This window comes from Rousettus aegyptiacus, unplaced genomic scaffold, assembly GCF_014176215.1.
Source record: "Rousettus aegyptiacus isolate mRouAeg1 unplaced genomic scaffold, mRouAeg1.p scaffold_m13_p_7, whole genome shotgun sequence".
Taxonomy (NCBI): domain Eukaryota; kingdom Metazoa; phylum Chordata; class Mammalia; order Chiroptera; family Pteropodidae; genus Rousettus; species Rousettus aegyptiacus.
In genome coordinates, this window is record NW_023416310.1 from 26346864 (window position 1) to 26369135 (window position 22272).

At 32.4% G+C, this 22272-nt stretch overlaps 1 protein-coding gene across 2 annotated transcripts in view; it reads left to right on the top strand.

Moving 5' to 3' along the window:
- PPM1B (protein phosphatase, Mg2+/Mn2+ dependent 1B) overlaps positions 1–22272 on the top strand; it is a 62501-nt gene that overhangs the window by 37932 nt on the left and 2297 nt on the right. Inside the window, exons 2-6 of one of the 2 annotated variants that reach the window (XM_036224000.1) lie at positions 427–1286; positions 5867–5984; positions 12026–12137; positions 12511–12568; positions 20919–21972. In XM_036224000.1, the coding sequence (XP_036079893.1) occupies positions 441–1286; positions 5867–5984; positions 12026–12137; positions 12511–12568; positions 20919–21224 (1440 nt within the window). In that variant the 5' untranslated portion in view covers positions 427–440 and the 3' untranslated portion in view covers positions 21225–21972. Of the gene's footprint in view, positions 1–426; positions 1287–5866; positions 5985–12025; positions 12138–12510; positions 12569–20918; positions 21973–22272 lie in introns of those variants that run through there. The other variant, XM_036224001.1, reaches the window with a different exon arrangement.

The following is a 22272-nucleotide window of genomic DNA, read 5'->3' on the forward strand; positions in this document are numbered from 1 at the left end:
TCTAAATTCAGTCTTATAAATTGAACCCACAAGTTACAAGTTGAATTAAAAAAAAAACCACAGGTTTATTTCTTAGTTTTCCTATCTCTTAAAACAGTAGTTCTCAACTATAGGCTTTAAAAAGAGTACTGATATCTGGGTCCTACCCCAAGAGATTCTGATTTAATTGGTCTGGTGATTCTAATGTGCTAGGACTGAGAAACCACTTTTCTCAAAAAAAAAAAAAAAAAAAAAAAAAAAATGTATGGGGAAATTTTCTTAATTTCTTTTCTCTTTTTCTTTTCCTTTTTTTTGCTATTGTTCCAATAAATTTGGATAATACTGAAAAATATATTTGGATAGGAGTTACTAGAGAATAGATGAAATATTGTAGGTAATTCTCTATCGAATTGAAACATATAACACTTATAATCTTCTTTCTTTCAGATTTATTACTAAACATGGGTGCATTTTTGGATAAACCCAAAACTGAGAAACATAATGCTCATGGTGCTGGGAATGGTTTACGTTATGGCCTGAGCAGCATGCAAGGATGGAGAGTAGAAATGGAAGATGCACACACAGCTGTTGTAGGTATTCCTCAAGGCTTGGAAGACTGGTCATTTTTTGCAGTTTATGATGGTCATGCTGGATCCCGAGTAGCAAATTACTGCTCAACACATTTACTAGAACACATCACTAATAATGAAGACTTCAGGGCAGCTGGAAAATCAGGATCTGCTCTTGAGCCTTCAGTGGAAAATGTCAAGAATGGTATCAGAACTGGCTTTTTGAAAATTGATGAATACATGCGTAACTTTTCAGACCTCAGAAATGGAATGGACAGGAGCGGTTCAACTGCAGTGGGAGTTATGATTTCACCTAAGCATATCTACTTCATCAACTGTGGTGATTCACGTGCTGTTCTGTATAGGAATGGACAAGTCTGCTTTTCTACCCAGGATCACAAACCTTGCAATCCAAGGGAGAAGGAGCGAATCCAAAATGCAGGAGGCAGTGTAATGATTCAACGTGTTAATGGTTCATTAGCAGTATCTCGAGCTCTGGGGGACTATGATTACAAGTGTGTTGATGGCAAGGGCCCAACAGAACAACTTGTTTCTCCAGAGCCTGAGGTTTATGAACTTTTAAGAGCAGAAGAGGATGAATTTATCATCTTGGCTTGTGATGGGATCTGGGATGTTATGAGTAATGAGGAGCTCTGTGAATTTGTTAAATCTAGGCTTGAGGTATCTGATGACCTGGAAAATGTGTGCAATTGGGTAGTGGACACTTGTTTACATAAGGTATGTAAGTCTTTTTGTTCTAATTAAAATACTCTGTTAATTTTGAAAAGACACGGTAAGTAAAATTAAGCAAACCTAAATTCTTAAAACTTAATGTTTTCATTAGGGAAGAATTGTGTATTTTAAAAGTATTTTCTTCACCAAAAATGGAACTTTTTTCCCCCATTCTTGTTTGCCTCAATCTTCTAATTTGAAAATTAAGTTTAATAAATTTGTATTATTTGTTGTCATTTAAGTACTTTATGGCTTGTTGCTGTGGCTGAGGCATCTATAAAGAATTGTGACTTTTGATTCAAATTCTCAACATTGGCAATAGGTATCTTATGTCTGATTATGAAGCAGTTTGATAAAATATGTACGTAGCGTAATTCTGTATTAGATGTTTAAAAGATCAAGGGCCGCATAAATATTGAAAGATAGACGAGAAACCTAGGCTGAGTAAAGTTTTGTAATTTAGTTCTGAGCCTTCTAGCAGCTAAGATAAAATTGAGTTGAAGTAAAAGTATGAGTTGTATACTTCTTAATTATCTAATAAAAGAAGCTTTTTCCTAGCAATAGAATATAAAAGGAATTTATATGTGACTCCATGTAAGTAATATATGACATGATGGATAATGTCTTTTTTAGGAGGTATAAAAATTCTCTTCATATATATAGATGTTTTTATTATCACCGATAAAAAAATCAAAGGCTAGTATAAAATGTCATATTGCGAAGAATTCTTTTGGGACATTAAAGTTGAATTTAGAGTTGTAATCTATGAATCTTAACTTGATACAGTCAGTAATAGGGGGAAAAAAAATCAAGGCAGATAGTATTCAATAATCCATGTGGATTTTTGATGGCATCTATATAGTAACAATTAAAATTTGAACCAGCCAGTATCTGGAATATGCAGGTATTCTATGACTTCTGATTAAAAAGATATCAAGGCAAAACTAACTTTTGATTATATTAAATACAGGTGTTGACTTATTTATTCTATCTAGCTTAGAATTATTCTGTCTCCCTACCATGGAAGTTGTTGTGGAATGTACAGGCGTGGCCAAAAAGTCTCTCAAGAAGGATCTCTGAGTCTATGGAAATGCTCAGGTTTTGGTGAGGTATCTACTTCTTCTCCATAGAATGGAAAGAGACAACTTCAAAAAGAGAAAATTTAATAGCTGAAATTTTTAGTTGACAGCTTTTTTTTTCTGAAAGAATTTTAATGGTACCTCTAGCTTTTCTGATTTTTTTTTTAAGTATATGATATGCTTTTTATTTCTCTGATGAGTTAAGTATAGAGTATTGATAGTCGTCAGTGATCGAATGAATAGTAGTAAGTGGCTCTAAAAATGTCTTTTGCCTTGGACTCTAAATGGAGAAATTCTGATTTCAGCTTTTTGAGAAGAAAGCAAGCATATGTTTTTTTTTGCCTGATTAGCAAATGGAAACAGCATTTCCCCTGATTATAAAAATAGTCTCTGCTTGTTAGTGACAAAAATACAGATAATACAGAATAAACGAAGAAACGCTCAAAAATTTTGCTACCTACCAAAGTTCGCTACTTGCATTGTTGTGGTATATATCTCTATAGTCTTTTTGCCTACCTGCAAGTATGTATATTTTTATAAAAATGAGATCATTATAATTGTTATTCTACAATCTGCTTTTTCATTCAACAATATATTAATAGAGAGATCTCCATATTTATAAATATTGATCTAAATCATTTCTCATGGTTGCATACTATTCTTTTGAGTGAGTAATATGTAGTTTTGAGGGAATAGCCAATATGCTATTAGGTCTGTAATCTGACGTTAAGAAAGAAGTTTGTATTGTGGATAAACTGCATTGTCCCTTCCATTGAAAGGTTGTTAGTTTTCAAGAATTTTGACCTCACTCCTTTGAATGTGAGATTTAAATAATTCTGGTGGCATTATTCACTTGATAGCTTTCATCATTTTAAAGTGATTAAATATTCCTGTTGGTAGTGCTAACAGCTTCTAGGCAGAGTCTTAGAATCTCAGAAATGATCACTGATAGTAGTAGAGACAAGAGATTGGAATACAGGATTCTTTCAATTTTAGTGGACGTTGACCATCATAGTTCTTTGAATGAAGCAGCATTCATATTGAAATCCATTTTGAGAAACTTAGCTGTTTTGTGTTGAAACATAACACGTTTATGAACCACTGCATGTTACTGAAGGAATTAAATAGACCTCTTATCCTTTCCTGTTTTTCTAATTACATAATTTTGTAACTCCACTTGTTTGTATTGTAAAAGCAAGGATTAGCAATATCATAAAACAGTATGATTAAAATAGAATATGATCACTTTGAATTTAGTTCGAAAGATTGAATATAAATTTTTAAATCCATGGAAAGCATTTAGCCTAGTGCTTTTTGGCACTTAACGATTATTGCTCACTAGGTATTACTGCTTTAAGAGGAAAATAAATCAGAGTAGATTCAATTTTAAAGTAGATGTTTCTCTGATGATAGATTTAAATAAAGTGTTAATGTTTTCTAGCACTTCTAACACTTGTCATGCCCTAATAGTTTACAAGCATTTTTATATGTTAACTCATGTAATAATCATTATAATCACAATACTATCAGTAAATTATTGCTTTCTATGAGCCAAATGCTATTCTAAGCACTTCACACTTTTTAGAACTCATGTTATTTTCACAACCATAAAAGGTAGTTAGCATCATTGTTTTTGAAATCATTTATCACAGTTGCCATTTAACAATATGAAACTATAAATGTTCGGGAAGACATACATCCTGTCAGTTGATAAATTAACTGATTATACAGGATGATTTTCATAAAACAAGAAAAGGAAGAATTTTTAATTGCTATATAAAAGTTAACAGCATCATTGAAATCACATGATGAGATGTAAATGTAAATTACTTCCTTTAAATATATTTGTATATTTAAACTTCTTAAACTGTGTTTCAGTTAATTTTACAACTGATAGGCTCTATGTTTTATAACTTATAAGAATCTAATGGGAATTATATATATTGATTAGGAATGGCTAAACAATGCTCTTGATATTGTAACCAAAATATAAGGCATTAATTCTTTTTATTCATAAAAGTGCTTTACAAGATTATTAGTATTCAAGTGATGCGTGGTTCTTGAATATCTATGGTATAAAATTTTTGCCTGATCTGAACTTATATGGTAAATCCTGATTGGTAAATGTTGTAGAATGTATTGACTCCCTTTTTTTGGAGGGAGAGGGGGCCCGTTTGGAACCATAGTATGTATATGTGGTGTGTGTGTGTGTATATGTGTGTATATAGTCATACAGCCAGTGCATTATTTTTAATATTAGGTGTTATGAAAGTTTGGTTTCATTAAGGAGTGAAATTAATGTGGGCCATTTTGGAAATCCTGATTTTTTTTCCCCAGATACCAAGAATCTGGTAATATATTCATGACTGTTCTTCCTAATAAAGCATGAGAGTCTGTGAAGAGAGTTTACTCTTTTTGAAGACTTTAAGACCTGACCTCCACTGCCTTCAAACTTTGCTTACTAATTCTTAGACAGTGATAGCAGAAGTTCTTCAAAGCTTGCCTGTTTTTTTTGTGTGTGTCATATAGGTTCTGAAAAGGCAGCAAGTCTGAACCGAACAATGCCTATCTGGATTCTGGTCAAAATGACTGAAAAGACTAGAATGGATGTGGCCTTGGTTTTTTCACTTGGGCCGGCAAACCCAACTATCAGACAAAATAGTCTACCACCTTACCTTCATTGACTAAATTTTTTTAGAGTGGTAAATTGGAATACAGGGGACTTGAAAAAAATTACTTTTTCAAAAACAGTTTCATTCTGGTCTAAGAAACTCATTCAAAGTAATATACCAATAGGAAAAATAATGAGAAAACATTTTAAATTCAGTTCTCATGATCTCATGGTAATAGAGTAGTATATATTCTGCGCTTCCTTTTTAATATAGATGATTTGTAACAATCTGATATGTTTTCGTCAAAAGTTATTACATCTGACTACAGTGTATCTCAGCTATCAGTTACATTCCATTGTTTTTTTTGGCTGTACTCTCAGAGCAATTTCCAGTTTGTTTTCTTCTCTGCTTATAGTTGTTCAGTTTAGTGTCTTGGGTATCCTAATGATTGACAGTTTTCAGCTAGGTCAAAATCAATAGAATTTTAGTAGCATTGGTAAATGCAGGTAATTAGCTGGGGAAAAATTACACATTTGGGAGAATGAGTTTCGGGCTTCAGTAACTTTGGGAATATGCAATCTTGAGTGGGAAGTAGTGTTTAGAATATTTAATACATATGAAGATTATCTTCAGTTCTCAGGTTGTAGCATGTGGTGGATAAGAATAGGTACATAGAATAAAAAGTTATAAAATACAAATTTACCTGTACATAAGAGACCTTGTTTCTTCAGAGTGTGCTTCGTATAGTTCCTTGTGGAATGAAAATGAATGTTAAATGTGTACATTCTGGATGATTACATAAACTAATGTAATTAACCCTGTTTTTGAAGTAAATACTAGAAAGTTACTAGACTATAGAAATATAATTATTTCTTTTTCTTTCTTTAATATACAGGGAAGTCGAGATAACATGAGTATTGTACTAGTTTGCTTTTCAAATGCCCCCAAGGTCTCAGAAGAAGCAGTGAGAAAAGATTCAGAGTTGGATAAATACTTGGAATCACGGGTTGAAGGTAAGAAAGAGGCTTTCTTTTCTCTTTCTTTTTTTTAGAAGGAAAGGAAAAGTATTCTTCCTTGTTTATCAAATAGTTCTTTTAAAATTTCCTTAGGAAAAACAATTAAGTATTTCAGAACAAGGCCTTAAAAAACAAACATCTATCTGTCTAAGATTTATTGGCAGGGAGAAAACAATATGTCTCTTATACCACCAAAGAGAAACATAATTTGAAAGAGAGTCTGTTAAAACTTACTCCCCTCCCACCATCCCCTTTCCCTGATTACATTTTTAGTAGTAAGTGAAGAATCCAGTGAAATTTGCCTCAGGTTATGAACACTGGGTGCTATAATCTCACTGACAGTAATTCTCCCTTCCCAAGTTGATGATAGGAATCCATTACCATTTTTTCATCATACCAATGGAGTTTATGTCCATGTTGTGAAAGATTGTTCATTTTACATATTTTTAACTTTGTAGTAATTTTTAACTTATAGAAAAGATGCAAAAATATTATCGAGAATGCCCATGTAAATGTAGTACCTTTTACCTAGATTCCCCTTTTGTTTACGTACCTCATTTGAGTCATCTCTGTCTACTTTCTATAACATGCATTCTCTTCTCTCTCGGTCTACTTCTTTCCCCATTCTCTTCCCCCACCAATTGCTAAATTATTTCTGAACTAATTGGAAGTAAGTGCCCTTTAATATAAAAAGGACAGTCTCTACAAAACTATGGTACATCCATCAAAATTAGGAAGTTAACATTGGTATAGTATTACCATCTAATCTACAAATCACATTAAAATTTCCCCAGTTGTCCTAGTAATTCCTTTTATTGTTCCAAGGTCTAGTCCAGAGCATGTGCTGTATCTAGTTTCCATGCCTCTTTAGTCTCACTCCATGTGAAAAAGTTGCATTGTGTTTTTCTTGTTTTTACTGACCTTGACATTTTTTAGCAGTACAGGTTAGTTTTAGAATGTCCCTCAATTTGAGTTGATTGATGTTTCCTCTTGATAAGATTGATTATACTTTGGCAGAAGTAATATAGAAGTGATGCTAGGTTCTTCTCAGTGCATCGTATCAGGAGGCACATGATGTAGTAATCTTAACTTTCATCACTTGCTTGAAATGTTGTCTTCCATATTCCTCCATGGAAAAATTAATAAATGTCATACTTATACCTATTAATAAGAATTCAGTAGGGAGAAACTTTGAGATTATGTTAATAACTTATTCCTTCTCAAATTTTCACCTCAAATTTTCACCTACTAGTTTTAGTACCCATTGATGATTCTTGCCTAAATCAGTTGCTGCTAGGATAATAGGTAAATGGTGATTTTTCTAATTCAGTCATTCTTTTTATATGTGTTGGAATTTGCTGTGTAGAAAAGAAGTTTTCTGATCATTCATTTAATTTATATGAGCATGGACTCAGATTCCTATAGTATTTATTTTTATAAACTGTTACTGTTATTGTCATTTTGATGCTTTTATTGTCCAAGATTTAGCCAGTGAGAACCTCTCCAAGCTTGCTCCAGTGTCTTTTTGACCTGTCTCTATAATTCTGTGAGCAATTCATTACTTTCTGGCATAATGAGATAGATATTCCAGACTCATTTTGTATTTCCCTGCACCAACCATGAAATGAACCACTTTTCCAATGATCTCTCTTTTATTTTAATTTTCTTTTTATTTAGGAATTTGGATTTGTGCTTTAGGTGTGTGCTGAGGTGTTTCTGTTCCTGTACCCTCTCAAAGGATAGATATACACACACATATACATTTATGTCTGTATCCCTCCCTCCCTCTTTGGTTTCTTCCTTTCTGTATTTATCTATCCCACCAATAACTCCAGCTCCTGTATAATACTTCTGAGTTCATTCTAGTTTTCTCTTTTCATATTTGTAACTCCCTTCTACAGTGAGAAACTTGGCACCTACTATCAATCAAACAAGCCTGTCACAGCTAGCCTTATGTAGCTACCTTCCTCACTCCACACTGGCTTTGAACCCCATTCCAAGTCGCACCTCCACCAGTGCTAAAGTCTTACTGTGCTCAGACTTGCCTACCTCCTGGACCCTGCTACTGCCACCATTGTCCCCTCCACACTTTGTAAGACTTACTTATTTGACCTTATCTAAAGTTTTTTATGAGCTAAAAAAATGCATTATTATTCAGGAGTAAGGGAGGGAGAAGCTTTATTGTTAATATAATTGCTGAAATATTTGTGTTTCAATCTATCATTTATTTCCATATAGTCCATCTATTCTTTTTCTTTATTCTCCTTTCTTGCCTTCCGTTAATCACCATTTTCTATTCCAGTTCATTCCTGCATTTGCTTATTAGTTATACATTCTTCTAAAAATTCATTTAGGTGGTTACCCTGATAAATTGACAATGCATGTTAGAGATTATGACAGGATCCCCAACTTAATATTACATTTTAATTTTACATGTGGTGCTTAGATGCAAAATCACTTTTTATGATGTTGTATTATATCAATTTTATTTATTTATTTTTGCCTTGATGTCATTCTGACAAAGTTCTTTCCTCAATTCAAGATTATATATTGACCTATATTTTCTCTTAACACTTTTATGGCTTGATTTTTTAAATAGTAAATACATTCAAATGATATAAATGATTATGATATAATAGGCTTGTTGAATTTGGTATATTATGAGTCATATTTTGGATATAGTAGCCATAGTAATTGGTGAGAGTTTAGAAATGTGAAGATTTGCAATTGCAAATGAGTAATTACCATGGGAAAGCTCCATTTGAAGTAGATGAAAAGTAAAACAGTTACAGAGTAACAAGATATTTTGATCAGGAGGGTCTCTGTGAGGAAAGATATTTGAGCAGATGCCTGTCTGTGTATGGGAGAGAGTGGCTATCTGGGGGAAGAGGATTCCAAGCAAAGGAGCAGCAAAGACTTGAGGAGGGAATGTCCGTAGAAAAAGTGGCTGGATTTGAGTGAGTTTGTAGAAAAGTGGAAGATTTAGAGCAGCTGCTAAATGGTGATAGATTATGTAGGATTCTGTAGACCAAAATGAGGACTTTGGACTTGATTCAGATAGTGATGAGAAGTCATTAGAAGATTTTGAGCACAATAATGACTTGATCTAACTTTTTTCCAAAGCTCTCTTAGTTGTTGTGTGGAGACGAGATTGGAAAGGAGACCAGAGAGGAAGCCAAAAGACCCATTAGGAATCCAGCATTAATGCTGGTGGCAGATAGATAATGGTGGTGGATTGGACTGCAGTGGCTAGTGGAGGGATATGAAAATTGGTTGACAGAGTGCTAGAAGAAATGGTTCTCAATTGGAGAGATTTTCGTCCCTATGGAACATGTGGCAATGTCTGGAAACATTTTTGGTGTCATAACTGAAGGGGTGCCACTGGCATCTAGTGGGTAGATGTCAGGGATGTTGCTTAACATTCTGCAGTGCACAAGGTAGACTCCATAACAAACATTGTCAGGTCCAAAATATCAGTACTGCCAAGGATGAGAAACCCTGCTCTATAGAGATATAAGTTTAAGGATAGAAAAATTACAGTCCGTCTTCATGAAGCTTGCAGTCTGTGATATAGTAAACATTGTATACATGAGAATATGTTACTATGCACCTACTCCAAACAAGGGTCAGAGAAGAATTTGAGCAAGTGACATATAAAGTTGAAACCCGAAGGAGGAAAACGAGTTAACCATTCAAAGAGGTAGTTGATTGGACTGGTGTAAAAAGTGTTTGAAACCAAAGGAAAAGTACATGTGAAGATCTAGAAGTAGGAGAAGGCTTCTTTGGATAGACTCTTTGGTGATAATAGGAGTCAGGAGCAGAACCAAATGGGAGTGGTGAAAGTTTAAGGTAACATTGAAGGTCTTGTGAGGCTTGGTAAACAGTGTGGATTTTGCATCAAGAGGGATTCTTATGACACCGTTTTTTTGTTGTCTTAAAAATAAGTTGCCATTGTCAGATTTCTCAGTTTATGTCTCGATACTGGCTGAATAATCATGCTTCAAAACTCTGTTTTCTATAAGTTGTAAATATAAGTGGAATGTGTAAATGTTTTATTTTTTTCTAAGCATTAGCAAGTTCTGGGATTTATTTCCCCCTTTAAACTGTTGTGGGACATAACTAAATATTTAAAAAACCTGTAAAACAGTTTTTAATTTTTTCTCATGATTTTTACCCATCCATTGCTTTTATTTTCCTGTAATTATAGTATTAATAACTTTTATATTATTTTTTACATAAAATCAGATCAAAAGTGTTTTTCCATGTAGCTGTACTATGTTCATAGGGGTCATTTTTCCCCCCTGGCTTTATAGAAATATAATAAACAATTTGTTGCTTGTATTTCCGTTGTACAATTCAATGAGGTTTTTTTTTTTTTTTTCCAATTATAGATGTACAATCTAGTGATCAGAGATCCACATAACTCACAAAGTGATCACCCCACTAAATCTACTATCACTCTTCCCCCATATATATGTATTACAACAATATGAACCATCTTCCCCATGCTACACTCTACATCTCCATATCTCTTCTCCTCCTATCCATTTGCCCTCACCCCCACCCATCTATTAGCCCTCAAAACAGTCTCTGTATCTATGAATTTATTCCTGTTTTTGTTGTTGTTTATTTTGTTCTTCAGATTCCACATGTGAAATATCGCGTGAAATCATGCGATATTTGTCTTTCTCCATCTGACTCTTTTCATTCAGCACAATACCCTCTAGGTCCATCAAGGCAATATCTTTTCCCATCCCCTTCCTTTTTTCAGTCTGTGTGTGTCTTTTTGTCTTTTAATCTGAAGTGAGTCTCTTGTAGGCAGCATATGTAGGGGCTTGTTTTCTTATCTATTCAGCCATTCTGTCTTTTGCTTGGAGCCCTTAATTCTTTTCCATTTGAGGAACTTGTTGATGGAATGTAGTTATTACCATTCTTTATTCCTGTTTTTGTTACATGTTTTTTCTTCTTAAAGAAATCTCTCCAACATTTCCTGTAATACTGGCTTGGTGTTGATAAATTCCTTTAGCTTATTTTTGTCTGAGAAGCTCTTTATCTGTCCTTGATCTAAATTAGCTTTGCTTGAGAAAGTGTTCTTGGTTGTAGATCCTGGGTTTTCATAACTTGGAATATTTTGTGCCAAGCCCTTCTGTCCTGCATAGTTTCTTTTGAGAAATCAGCTGCCAGTTTTATGGGTGCGCTCTTGTAGGTAACTAACTGCCTTTCTCTTGCTGCTTTTAAGATTCTTTTTATTTAACCATTGGCATGTTAATTATAATGTGTCTTGGTGTGGGCCTCTTTGGATCCATGTTTCTTAAGACTCTCTGAGTTTCCTTGGGTTGTATGTCTATTTCCTTCACTAGGTGAGGGAAGTTTTTCATCATTATTTCTTCAAATAGCTCTTCAATGTCTTGTTTTCCTTCAGGTACCCCTATGATACAGATATCTTTATATTTAGTTGTGTCTCATAGGCTTCTTAAATTATTTTTATATTCTTGGCTTCTTTCTTCTTGCCATTCTGTTTGAGTGGCCTTGACTTCCCAATCCTCTGTGTTGGTGGTTTGATCCTCATCTTATTCCACTCTATTTATTCTATCTAATATACTCTTCATCTCAGCTAATGTGTTCTTCATTTCTGACTGGTTTCCTTTTATAATTTCCCTTTCCGTTTTTATGTTTTTTTATCTCATCATTAAAGTTCTCACTGAATTCATCTATACTTTTCATAGAGGTCATTTTTAGTAATTATATAAACCACTTAGTGACTATACCAAAATTTTCTTAGCTGTCCCTTTATTGCTAGGTACTTAATTTGTTCAGTTTTTTTTTTTTTTTTAATGAATAATGCTGCAGTGAGTATACACACACATGTGTGTATATGCGAATAACTTTTTATATTACCTTTATTCTTATGGGATAGTAAGGTAATGTTTGCTTTTAATATTTTAAAATAGGAACTACCAAATTATATTTCTTATTTCACTTCTTAATGAATACCGAGTTATCACATTAATTTAGGAACTTTTTTTAAAAACCTACAGAAATTATGGAGAAGTCGGGTGAGGAAGGAATGCCTGATCTTGCCCATGTAATGCGCATCTTGTCTGCAGAAAATATCCCAAATTTGCCTCCTGGGGGAGGTCTTGCTGGCAAGTAAGTAAAACAAAAAACTAATTTTGAGTTTGTTTGTAATTAATAATAAAATAATTTTGGGTAAGCAGTACATCAGTTATCTAAAGATGAAATGGGTTGATGGTTCTGATACCAAAGAACTCTTAAAATTTTATCCAAAAGAGATTTTTTTAAGGAATTATCACACTCTGAGGATGAAAGTCCTTCTTTCATTGGTAAATGAGAACAAATGGATTGTGCAAGATCAAATTCTGAGTGAATTGTAGAAACTGTGTTCTTGGCAACTATTTAGTGGGGCAATTAATTTTTTAGTGTAGTCAAGATGAAGTGTATTTTAAATACTCAGAAGATTAATAATTGTAATTTAATAAAACTAAAGCATAATTTTTTTTAGGCGCAATGTTATTGAAGCTGTTTATAGTAGACTGAATCCACACAGAGAAAGTGATGGGGTAAGTTTTATTTTATTTCTTAAGCATTTAAAATAATTTATAATATTAGATATGAATATATCTAATTTATTTATATTAGAGATGGATATATTCACATAATGAAATCTATAATAAATTATTACTGCTTATTTTAAGGAACCACTTAAAATTTAAGGAAATATATTGAAATGGAAGTAGAAGTAAAAGTCTGTTTTGTAGATATGTTTGTCACTTAATCGGTATCAAATACCTTTTTGTTTGAGCTGTACTTACTTCCTCCCTGTGTGTCTGCCTTTTCTTCTTCTCCTTTAAATCTTAATTGTGAGGCAAAGAATGCACTTTTAAATATCTCAGTTTCTCCTTCAGCAGGCTGCTACCATTGCTGGAAGTTAGCTGTAGTGAATGAGTTGTTATTTTAATGACCAAACATTTAAGTGTCCCTTTGTGCCCAGTTGAATGAATGCCTGAGGATAATTTCTTTCTAATCTTATTGTGCTGCGGGTTTATGTGTTCACCTGAGGTAACCATTTTTGTTGTACCCTGCTGTGCTTCATCAGAGCAAATCTCTTTATCCCTTTACCTTCCTTAGAAATAGTGATAAGCTGTCAGCTGCTCCTTTGCAGTTTTTTTTTTATTTTTTTATTTTAGGACTAGTACCAGGAGACAAAACAGTGTCTTTTTTTTTTTTTTTTAATTGCTCCGAATTTCATAGTCAATAACTCAAATAAGTATTTTCTTACAGGGTTTTTAAGTTTTGTAACATCAAAAATTGAATAACTTAATTTTTAACATGTACACTTCAAAGATTTAAGGAAGCCAATGAACTTGTTGAGAAAAAATAGACTTACCCACCAGTTCTGCTTGGCAGCCACTAGTAGAAATTATGTATCATCTCAGTTGCATTGTTTTCTAGGATTTATTACTACGCAGCAATATCACATCATTTTTTTCCTTAAAAATAAAAGTGTACTGTCATAAAGGAAAATTTAACAACTAATAGATTTAGTGGGTTGGACAAAAGTTGATAGTGTATATTGATAGTAGCAATTTATATCTTGGTCTAGAGTGGTAATTCCGAGTTGAGTCTTTCTTGTATGGTGGGTACCTCAGAATGTTAAGAATTATATCCAAAGCTGTAAAAATTAATTTAAAAATAAAGATGTCATTGTGATACATTTAGATAATTTTAAATCAAACAACTGAGGATAGGATGTTGACATAGCTTAAAGAAAATGGTGGTAATTGGGAGGTAGAGTGAAGAGAGTTTTACCTTTTCAGCCAGCTTATAGGTTCTGTATGGCATCTGCTACCACGGTTAGAGGAAATAAGCCCTCAAAAGTTAGCTATTGATTCATTTATTAGTCATACAAGTATTCCTGTTTCCTCATGTATTTGAAATGCAACCGTAGTGTGTAATCTTAAAAGATTATTTCATTATACGTTGCTCCCTCACAAAGTTGGCTGCTTTTACTCCAAACATAATTTTTTCATTGTTTTATAACCCTAAATTTCTGTTAAATGAATACCAAGGAGGGGACTTTTAAACTTTTTTTTAAGTAGAAAAGACTTAAACATAGTAGCTTTATAGACAGTGAATAAATAGGCAACAGAACCATAAAGGTATGGGAAAATGCTCAGGATATAAAACTTGCTTTAAGTATGATTATTATATGACTTTAAATTACGGAGATACATATATAAGCTTTTTATTAATATCAGCAGATCAAACACTGAGTCTACCATGTAGTGAATTGATGTAGGGAAGAGACTACAGACAAAAGATAGAGTCCCACCCCTGCTCTCAATGCAGCTTACAATGTAGATATAAAAAAAAGTTAAATAATAAAAATGTTTCATATCATCTAGTAAAGAATAAAAAGAAATGACAAAGTCTAGATTGTGATTAATTCTCATGTGAGTATTACAGTGATTGCTGGGAAAGTCTGATTTTCAGAGAAAAGATAGGATTTGAGGAATGATTTGAATGGCAGGCATAAAATAAGGAGGACGATAGTTCAAGTGCATGGGGGAGCCAAGAACAAAGTATAAGCTGTCTTTAAAAGGAAGAACATTATTTTGACTAACATGGAACTGTTGTGAAATTTAAGAATATAGGATGTCAGAAGTATTTTTGAGGAGACTTGGAGAGGCCATTTTAGATTGAGGAGCCACCATATGTTTGGAGCATAGGAATGATAGACTCAAAAAAAGAATATCTGTGGTATTTTAATCTGTTAGAAACATGTGCCTTATTAAAGAGATACTGGAAGTAGTTTTGAAATAATTACAGAGATCAGACAATAAGCATAAATTCGTTTTAAGTAGCTATATATGGATTAGAGGAACTTCCTATTTACTGTAAAAACTAATTTTTGCAGCCCAGAATTTTATCTTGGGAAATGTGACTTTTATCCTTTCAGAATACCATGACCTTAGAAAAATGTTAAACCATAATCACAAGTAGCAGAAATGTACTAAAAAAATACAGAAGAAAAAAAATGAAGAAATTATAGATGTTTAATTAAATTATTAGCTCTTGACCTGCTGTAGCAATGAGATGGGCAGAGAAATGCTCCAGGAATGCTGCTTGACTTAGTCTGTGCCATGTGGAAGATGTTGCCAGGAAGCCCAATGGCAGAGGTGGTAGTTGCTTTTGCAGAATGGGGAAGACTGAAGTATGGTCAAAATTCAGAGGCAACAATTGGGAGCTATAAAATTTAAGTCTTGTTTTAGTAACAAAAATAATGTGTTTAGATACGTGAGAAAAGAATGCTAGTCAGAGTTAAATAAATTTTTTAGATTCCTAAAATGTCTGTATTATAGATAGGATTATTCTACTGTAAATGCCTGTAAGTAGTACCATTAGGATTTATTTATTTTTCTTTTAAAAACTCTTTTGGTTAATTAATTCATTTCAAAAAACTGATTTGACTATAAGTCAGTAACTAAATTATTAAAATGTATTCAGAATGTTTACTAGGATAATCTTATTAAGTTGTTTTCTAAATTTGTTTCTCAGTTCAACTATTTGAAATTTGTTAATGTTAATATTAGCAATATCAATATTTTCCCAACTTTTAAAATAAAAATATATGGAAAAGAGTCTAGCAGGAATTCTTAATCAAGGAGTTTGTGATTCCCCCACAACGTTTTGCAAATATATTTATGTGTCTACATAAATATTTTTTAATGATGAGTATGTCTGCGATTTTCATCAGTTCCTCAAAGAAATGACCCCGAAAGAATAAACCATGTAGAGAGCCAGAAAAAGTAAAACTGCATTTTGCTATAAGTTGTTCTTATATTAGACAGAGCTCTGAGTCACACTCCTTTTCTTCTTCTAAAGTGCTAGTTTATGTTTTACAAGTAGAATGTAAATTCTGTGAGATCTGGGACTTCTTTTGATTTATTTATGTCCCAGTACCTGCAGCAGTGCCTGGCGTGTGTAAGAGCTTAATGCCTGTTAAATAAGAAATATTTGTTTTTTCATTTCTAGGAGGAGTTTGTTAAAGCTATCTTTAAGTCATATTTAAAAAAATAATTTGAGATTGCTAATTGGTATGAAAGTATTTTTTAGAGCTTTATATTTTCAATGCAAAAATGTTAAGATCTTCCCTCAACAAAGACTTATCATGCTTTCGAATTAGTATACCAATGATCAAGTAGCTACATAAGTGGATGATATTCTAAGGATAAAGGGGGAACGTGTGTGTGTGTGTGGGGGGGGGGGTTAAAATAATAGGCAATCTTAGCACCTTTCTCATAAAGAAAAGACTAAGAATCAGTGAGATGAGGTAGCTTGCCCATGTTGCAAAACTAAATAAATTGTGCAGCCAGATTTGAATCTTAAGTCAGAGTGACTCCAGAAGCTGTTCTCTACACCTTTCATGCTGCCTCTCTTAAGATTTTTAGGGACTATGCACCTCTGTCCATACCTCTGCTAACCATCCAAAAAAATCATTTTCTTTTGTGAATCTCATGTTTAATAGTCAAGATATTCTGTTTTTAATGAGGAATATTTTATAAAGTTGTTGAAAATAAGCAGTCAAGCTCAGTTTCTTATCACTTATTTTTCACTTAAATATACATTTTTATTTATCCTAATCCAAAACCTTTTTAAAGGCATTTGGATTTTTGAGAATGAAAAGAAAGAACACAACCCCCAGAGAATCTCCATACCCTGTTTTCTCATTATTGTTTTATATACAATCTTTTAAATTTTATTTCAAATAGATCAATTAAAATAAACATAGCTGCTTTTTATACTTTTACATCACAGTTTTAGGACTTTGGGAATACTAGTTTTCTGTAAGTTGTTTCTTGTTTACTTTTTACTGGTCAAAGCATTTTTTGGAGAAAGACCAACACTATTTGGAAATGCACTAACATTAGCCACCGTGCGCTTGACATGCCACTTCTCTCAGCTCTGGTCTTAACCATTTTAGTGACTCTGAAATTATTTCAGATTCATTAAATTTTACATGATCCTTGCAAATGACTTCTAATTTATTAGATTCTTCATTAGTCATTGTTAATTATTTTATGAAGAGATTTTGGAGAATCTTTAGTTCTGAAAATTATTTTAAAATTATTTTTAGCTGACAAGCAGACCATTAGGACTCCACAAAAAATACAAATAATATATACGAGCACAATAAACATGTTAGTATTCTTTACTTTTTATCCACTGTTTTTAACTAATCATTTGAAGAATTTTGCTTATAGCAATTGGATTTAGAGAAAAGTTGCTGCAATTAATATTAGCTAGTGAAACTTTATTTTTAAAATGTACTTAGATTTTCCCCCTTTTGTTTGCTCTCTGCTTGATTTATCTAGATTACTTTGTCTTATTAGGTGTAAGGCAGTATTTTCTTTTCTTTTTTTCTTTTTTTATTTTGTAAGGCAGTATTTTCATGAAATTCGATTTTTAAACTGTTGTAGTTTAGATGACAGTAAAAACTTACAAACAAAAACAGAAGTCCTACATTCCTATCTCTGTAATTGCCTTAAATTTATTCTATTTTTTGTCCTGTAATTTCATTAATCTTTCTGCATTGAGGAAATAGATGATAAACTTTAATATGAAATAATTTGTGGTCTGGTTCTACTGTAATTTAAACCAATATTCATTTTGTGTCTATTTATATGAGACACTCTATAAAAACTGTTACTTATTATGATGTATTTAAAAGAGCATTCAGAAGGACATAGATATTAATTATACCTGAACACAAATCTGAGCTGTGTTACTTACTAGCGTTGTCACTCTGATATAAATAACTTACATCTTTTGAGTCTTAGTTTCTTCACTTATAAAAATCAGGCTTGCACTGCCTATTACTTAGGTTACCTGTGAGGATTAAATGAGATTATGTAGATAAAGTCCTTAGAAAAAATATTAATTTTCCCTTCCCTGGGTAGTAGGGAGGATACTGAAAGTAATATGAAATTATCTTTACCTCAGTGAGTTTATAGTCTAATTGGAGAGAAGTGTGGACAGTTGCAAAGTGGAATTAATTGCTATAATAGATGTGTATATATGATGTGCTATATATGTATGAATTAGTGAAAATCCATGAAAGAGTTGTATAATGGTATTTTTGAAAAATCAAATGAAATGATTGGGAAAGAGGTTTCATGCAGCTATCATCTATCCAACACAATAGGGAAATTAAATTTGCTATAAGATAACATCACTTTTAAATGTGGTCAGTAGCTTATGTTCTTTTCAGTTCACTGGTTTTATACTGCCAGCCATTATCAGTCCATCCCTGCTTAATATACAGGTTTGGTTTTAATGTGTCTTTTAAAAAGCAACTACTTCCCAACTACTGCTGTTACATCCGTTCACAGATACACACATGATTTCTATAATAATAAGGTGTCAGAAGGAGAGTGAGAGATGCTTATCTTTTGCATTCACCAAAATTGACTAAAATACAACCAATATGACAACCTTTGATTCAACCTTACCAATAAGTTAAAATAAAGAGTTATACTGTTTAGTCTATATCTGTGGTCCTCAACCTTGGCTGTATATCAGAATCATCTGTCAGGCTTTTTAAAAAGAAATCACTCCAACCCACTAAATCTTAATATCATGGGATGGAACTTTGATATCTGCATAAATTTAAAGGTTCCACAGGTGATTCTGATGTGAAAACCAGAGTTGATAATCACTTTCACTATATGTAAGTCACCTTGCCCAATTGAAGCAGATTTTGCTTCAATGTCCTAGAAGTTTTTTTGTTTTGTTTTATAAAAACGGAGTTGTCACTTTGATGTTTTCTTTTGGGGGCAGGAGAGTTTTATGCCTTTTATTAAAAGTCCTTTGTGGTACACTATCAAGTAGAAAATTATCTTTTGGAAGACCTGATTAAAGACTGATAAAGTTATGATGAGCAAGCATTTATTGTTCCATCTTAACCTTTCCTGAATAGATTCAAATGAGAAACTTAGGGAAACGTTTATTTAGTACAGAAGAAAAGGTAAGGAGATAAAAAATACAAAAAAAAAAAAACATTAACAGTACATCTTTTTATGTTCTCTCCACACAATTTTGCAAATTAAAAAAGTTATTTGGACAGTTATTATGCTTGATATAGAAAACTGGAGAATTCAGAGAACACAAAGTATCTGTAACTTTATTACCCATTATCATTATTTCTATATTACTCTATTTTCCTTCCAGGCAGTTTATTTAATACTCTAAAAATGAACAGATACAGGAACATACACATACATATAAAACATTGTTATACACAATATCATCTCTTGCTTTTTGCCACAAGGGCACTTTTTTTTTAAGCGTTCAAGTACTCTAATTTTTCTAATAAACATCATGTGGTTATATTGGTGTTATCTTTGTTGCAGAATTATAGAGAAGCAGTCTCCAAAGATGGCTAAGAATTTGTGTCAGATCATCTATATTAGTAACCTTTTTTGTATGTTATTTTCCCAACGTTGCATGATAAAAACTTCCTAACATATAGGAAAAAATGAAATGATTATACCGAACACCTATATACCTTCTACTTAGATTCAGCATTTAACATTTTACCATGTTTTCTTTATCTCTTTACATATGTGTGCGTATTTACGCTACTTTTTTTCTTTTTTGACTGAACCTTTGACATCAAATTGCACACAACATAATATTTTACCTCTATATGTTTTTTGGCATGTACCTCTTAAGAATTAGGATGTTCTTCTACATAACCATAATGTTATACCTAAGAAAATAATAAATTTAATAATATCTGATATCCAGTTCAAATTTTCCCAGTGGTCCCTAGAATGACACTTATAATTGTTTTTGAACCATGGTCTAATCAGGTTGTTATCAGTTAGGCATATTAAACAAGTCTTTAATTAAGCCCCTACTTTTTCTTCCCCCCATGACACTGAATATGAAGAATCTGAACCAGCTTTTTTTAGGATGTCCTACATTCTGGATCATATGATTATTTCTTTGTGGTATCCTTTAACTTGATCCTCTATCCCCTGTTTCTTGTAAACTAGGAATTAGCTTTATTAGGTTTATATTAAATATTTTTGGCAAGAACACAATACATGGCCCTGTACTCCCTAATTCATCACATCAGGAGGCACATAATGTAAGGTTTTCTGGCTTTTCTGTCTTTCAGCTTAACTATGACCAGCCTGGATGTTAGAGCTTGTTTTGCTAACAGGGTTAAATAGTTACTATTGTAGAAATCTATAGGTTTTCCAATTTTAAAAAAAATGTAAAAGGATAAGTAGTTTGCCGTTCATATCTATTTAAAATGTTCAATATATTTTATCTATTTTTATCAAGAGATGTTTTATTAAGATATTTCAAGACAAAAGTAAATAAAAATTTTAATCCAGAAATGCTTTAAATTTTCCCAAAAATCCAGTTTAAGTTTATATAGTTTTGTGTTTTGTATCTCCTACTTGTCATTTAGCAGAACTGATGAAGAAACTAATGTTCTAATGGCCTGCTTTTCTGTCCTTTCCTACTGCTTTACACACTAATTTCCTTTTATACTAAATCATTATAGCCAATTATTGTTTTGTTAAGTAAGTCAGTTTAGGAAATGCTTGTGTTGCTGTTGAATTCTAATAGCAGAGTAAATATCAGATTAAACTTTAAATTATAATGTGAAATAAGACGTAAACTAGTTAATGGTAACTTGCTAAAAATAACGAGATATTTCAATTGGTAATTTTTATTGACACAAGTAAGATGATACTTATTTAATGAAATGTTCTCGTGCTTAGATTATATTACTAATGGTAGAAAAATGAGTGTTTTGCTGTGATATGTTTTGAAATACATGTAATATCCTAGTTTGTCTACTGACACTGGGGTCTTGAATCTTAAAAAAAGGCCTCCGATGAAGCAGAGGAAAGTGGATCACAGGGGAAATTGGTGGAAGCTCTCAGGCAAATGAGAATTAATCATAGGGGAAACTACCGACAACTTCTGGAGGAGATGCTGACTAGTTACAGGCTAGCTAAAATAGAGGGAGAAGAAAGCCCTGCTGAACCAGCTGCCACAGCTACTTCTTCGAACAGTGATGCTGGAAACCCAGTGACAATGCAGGAAAGCCATACTGAATCAAAAAGTGATCTTGCTGAATTAGACAGCTGTAATGAAGATGCAGGGACAAAGATGGGTGGTGGAAAAATATGACTTTACTTTGTGGTGATATTTTTGTGATCTTTGATTTGACGATTTTTACTTAGGAAGTATAATGTATGCATTTATATAACCATTTTGTTATTTGAATCTTGGTAAACTAGTTTTATTATACTCATATAGCCTTGTTTTTTAAGAAGGCCTTTGCATACACCTTTATCAGACAGTTTAAAATTAACTATTTATAGTACTTTGAATTTAATAAAATTATATGTCATTTCATATTGTACGCCAGTATTGAGGCTACTGGTTCTTAAAGTCAGTAGTTAAATTCATACTAGAAAGAATGAACAATTACTGGTTAGCAAGATTACAGTATATTCTGGAAAAAACTTGTTAATGTAGTATTATACTGCTTCACATCTTTTTACATATTAGTATACTCATAGTTAGTTTTGTAATAAATTTGTGCTTTAGTAATCTTAGTTCTTAAAGATTGGCAGATGCTGCCCTGTAATTTTTTTCAAGGATGATAATTTGTGTGTTCTTTGGCTTGTTTATATTTTACATCTCTGTAGTTTTATTTTTAGAAGTTCTGAGGTATTGGATGTGTGGTTATTTTTCCTTTCTCTGTATTCTTTACAAAACATAATTTTTGAAAAACCTGTGTATTCATATAGCTTTGGTTTGTATATTCTGTATAGACTATAACTACATACATCAAAATGTATGTCAACCAAGTGTTTAGAATGAAATTATAAGTGTTTAAGCCCAAATAAAGCATGTGATGTGGAATAATCTATGCATGTTGTACTTATTTTTAAATTATTATTTTTTAAAAACCAAGTTTGGTATATTGGAAAAATACCCATTAGAAATTTATTTGTATTTATATAAAATTTAGAAAACTTTTGACTTGGCTTTTTTCATTAATAAAAGAAAAAAAATATTCAAGAAGTCTTGCTTAAAGTAAATCCTTCTGTTTCTTATTCCCTTTTTGTGGTGCAAAATATTAAGCTTTGGACAGAATGGACACACATAGACATGTCCGAAAATTGCCATGATGAGCATTTTAAAGATTGCAAGACTGTCAACTTCGCTA